This window comes from Coptis chinensis, chromosome 7, assembly GCF_015680905.1.
Source record: "Coptis chinensis isolate HL-2020 chromosome 7, ASM1568090v1, whole genome shotgun sequence".
Lineage (NCBI taxonomy): Eukaryota > Viridiplantae > Streptophyta > Magnoliopsida > Ranunculales > Ranunculaceae > Coptis > Coptis chinensis.
The window spans coordinates 91,320,394-91,323,064 of record NC_141462.1 but is presented as its reverse complement, the minus strand read 5'-3'; the positions used below and the strand labels follow the sequence as shown (position 1 = coordinate 91,323,064).

At 35.8% G+C, this 2,671-nt stretch overlaps 1 protein-coding gene across 1 annotated transcript; it reads right to left on the bottom strand.

The window, feature by feature from the left end:
• Positions 1–1,508: 1,508 nt before the first annotated feature.
• LOC147489923 (3'-5' exonuclease-like) lies at positions 1,509–2,438 on the bottom strand. Its single transcript, XM_086572997.1, has one exon. The coding sequence runs from the start codon at positions 2,387–2,389 to the stop codon at positions 1,778–1,780; it is 612 nt and encodes a 203-aa protein (XP_086429123.1). The 5' UTR covers positions 2,390–2,438; the 3' UTR covers positions 1,509–1,777.
• Positions 2,439–2,671: the final 233 nt, after the last annotated feature.

The window sequence follows — 2,671 nt, the reverse complement described above, 5'->3', positions numbered from 1 at the left end:
GTCAATAAATTTCTCATGAAAAAGAATAAACATATTGATGGAATGAGCAAAAATATCGAACGTAGCTCTTAAAAAAAAATGAAGTATATTATGGCGATCAGATCATTTTCAATATTATATTTAATCAACCTTCTAACAGAAACTGGAACATGGGCAAACTGCATTTACCTTCTAAGTTCTAACAGAACTCTCCTCTACTGTGAGTAGTTCAGTTGTGATAATCTGAATGATTGGAACATATGTGCATGGGCAATGCAAACTGCGCGCATTTGCCTTCTAAGAGAAACTGTCGTCTATTGTGAGTACGTAAATTCTGATAATTAGTTTGAATAATTGGAAAATGGGCAGTGCAAACGGCCTTCCAACGGAAACTGTTGTCTTTTGTGATTTGTGACTTGTGAGCTAGTAGTTGAGCTTTGATAATTTGTAGGGCCAAATAATTATGTGGACCAATAAAAAAGAGATTTATTTTTTTTTTGTGAGCAATAAAAAAGAGATGAGTCCTATTTTGTCAACAAGGTTGTTTTTTCGCTTGGTAAGAAAAATAGTATATTAAAATTTACAAAGAGTTACAAAAGTTGTTGTGAACAGGTCATACATGCATGCCTGTTCAGTTTCGAAACTAAATGGAAACAAGAACATCACATAAAACATAAAGGTCAGCCTCCAATCCCTCCATACATGGCATTTACTTAAGTTTTTAAAGATTTGACTTTCGTCAGTTTACTTATCAAATGTCAAAGAATGGTTCTGGAGTTCTGGGTAGACACTGTCACGGGACATGGAAGGAGGGCGCGTACAAGAATTCAATGATTGACTAAGGGTCCAGTTTTTTTTTTTTTTATTCTCTTTCAGTCTAACTAACCCCTTGGAAGTTGGAATACATTTCCAAATATACCTAAAGAGGAACTTGACCGCAAAGAAACTCCCCAGTAAGCAACCCCGCCCTTCGAGGCAACTACCGATGGAATAATAGCAGTAGCTTGCCTATGGAACATCACCCTTATTCATACCGAAGAATAGGTACTAAGTCTGATCCTTCGCATTAGGCTTTTAGCTGAATGGTCTCTTCGCCATGAAGAATCTTCATAACTCGTAAGAATAGAAAGACAAGAAAAATGTATGAAACTGAAGAACTAGAATGATTTTATTAGTTGCATTAAGATCTTTATTTTTTATGAATTTATATATTTGTATCCTGTAAAAAGGAAATAAATTGTTCAAGATTATAAAAGGAAAAAATCAAAATATAAGAATAAATGTGTGTAAGTGTGTTCCTTCTACATACGATTCTACCAGCTATATAGGATATAACAGGTATTCAAATCTATAGAAGTATATAGGTTACTAATTTTCAAGACTGCTGACACCAATTATATACCACCGAATTGTACAGTGCACAGGCGCTTTTACTTATCCTCAGTCACCAAGTAGGTCGAAGCAAAAATCTAAAATGCGAACACAGACTTCATATCTGCCATTTTCTAATCCACAGATCCACCATGATATTCAATACTAACTATGTTAAGTCGTTTAAACATGAAAAATGACATCACAATATTCTACTGAATTGCTTCACTTGGAGACTCCAAAGCAACAATAATAACACCCATAGAGAAGAACATCATTACTACGTACAAGTCTAAGAAAGTTAAAAATAAATCAAAAACCAAAGCTTCACTAATTACGAAATAAAAAGACATCCAAACATCACAAGCAATTTGAACACTCCAAAAAATAACCACATTTTTCAAAGACACGCCTCCTCAATACTAATCTAGTTTCTGGAGAGTAAATCTTGAGCAATCTTGTAAGAAGCATAAGCATCAATGCAGGCATATTCAATTTGATTCACATCCAAGATCCTTGATTCCCAGTTACTCAAGCACACATGTTCAGGTTTCATCATACGAAGTCCCGAGATTTCAAGAGCAAGATCCTTCAAACCGGGTCGCCTAAAACGGCCAGGATAACGTGTCTTAGCCAGCTCACGGATATCCAAGTGACTGCTGCATATAAGGCCATACTCATTTCGAAGCTTTTGAACGTCATCACCAACTTCAATTCCTACAAACTTAAATTTAGAGTCTCCAAGGAAATCTTTGAGTAAATTAGGAATTTCATCCATGTAGAATAACTGAAGGATGAGACACTTGTCATCGATGCATAGTTGCAAAGTAGCCGATTTGTTGCTCAGATCTCTGATTGGATGGGGCCTCCATTCGATGTCCAAGCCAACAATAACTTGTGTCTTATGTTGGTGTATCGAAACAATGTCACGAATCCAATCTTGGGCCACAGATGCCTTGTCTGTGACTGTGGTCTCTATTGTCTTCCCAGAGAAATAAACTATGTATTGTGTATCACTGTTTGTACAAATCATTGCCATGACTCAAGCTTGCTCTATTCTTAGCCTTGTTATTGAGTTTGCAACACAATGTAATATATATATAGTAAAAGGAGATCGAACGTTTATTTCTCCAAAGTTTAAACTATCTTATTGGAAATTGCACTTCCACTCCAGGCCATCTGTCAATCTTTACTTTTGCTCTAGGAAATTGTATTCTCTTGCAGTTCAATGCGTCAAGAAGAGGGCGTTTCAACTTTCAATGTTGGAGTTTGGTTCTAACAGATTACCAATAAGACATACGTATTAATGAAAATCCACATT

Coding starts and splice junctions, on each gene's coding strand:
- LOC147489923 (XM_086572997.1), bottom strand. CDS start 2,389: ATGGCAATGATTTGTACAAACAGTGATACACAATACATAGTTTATTTC.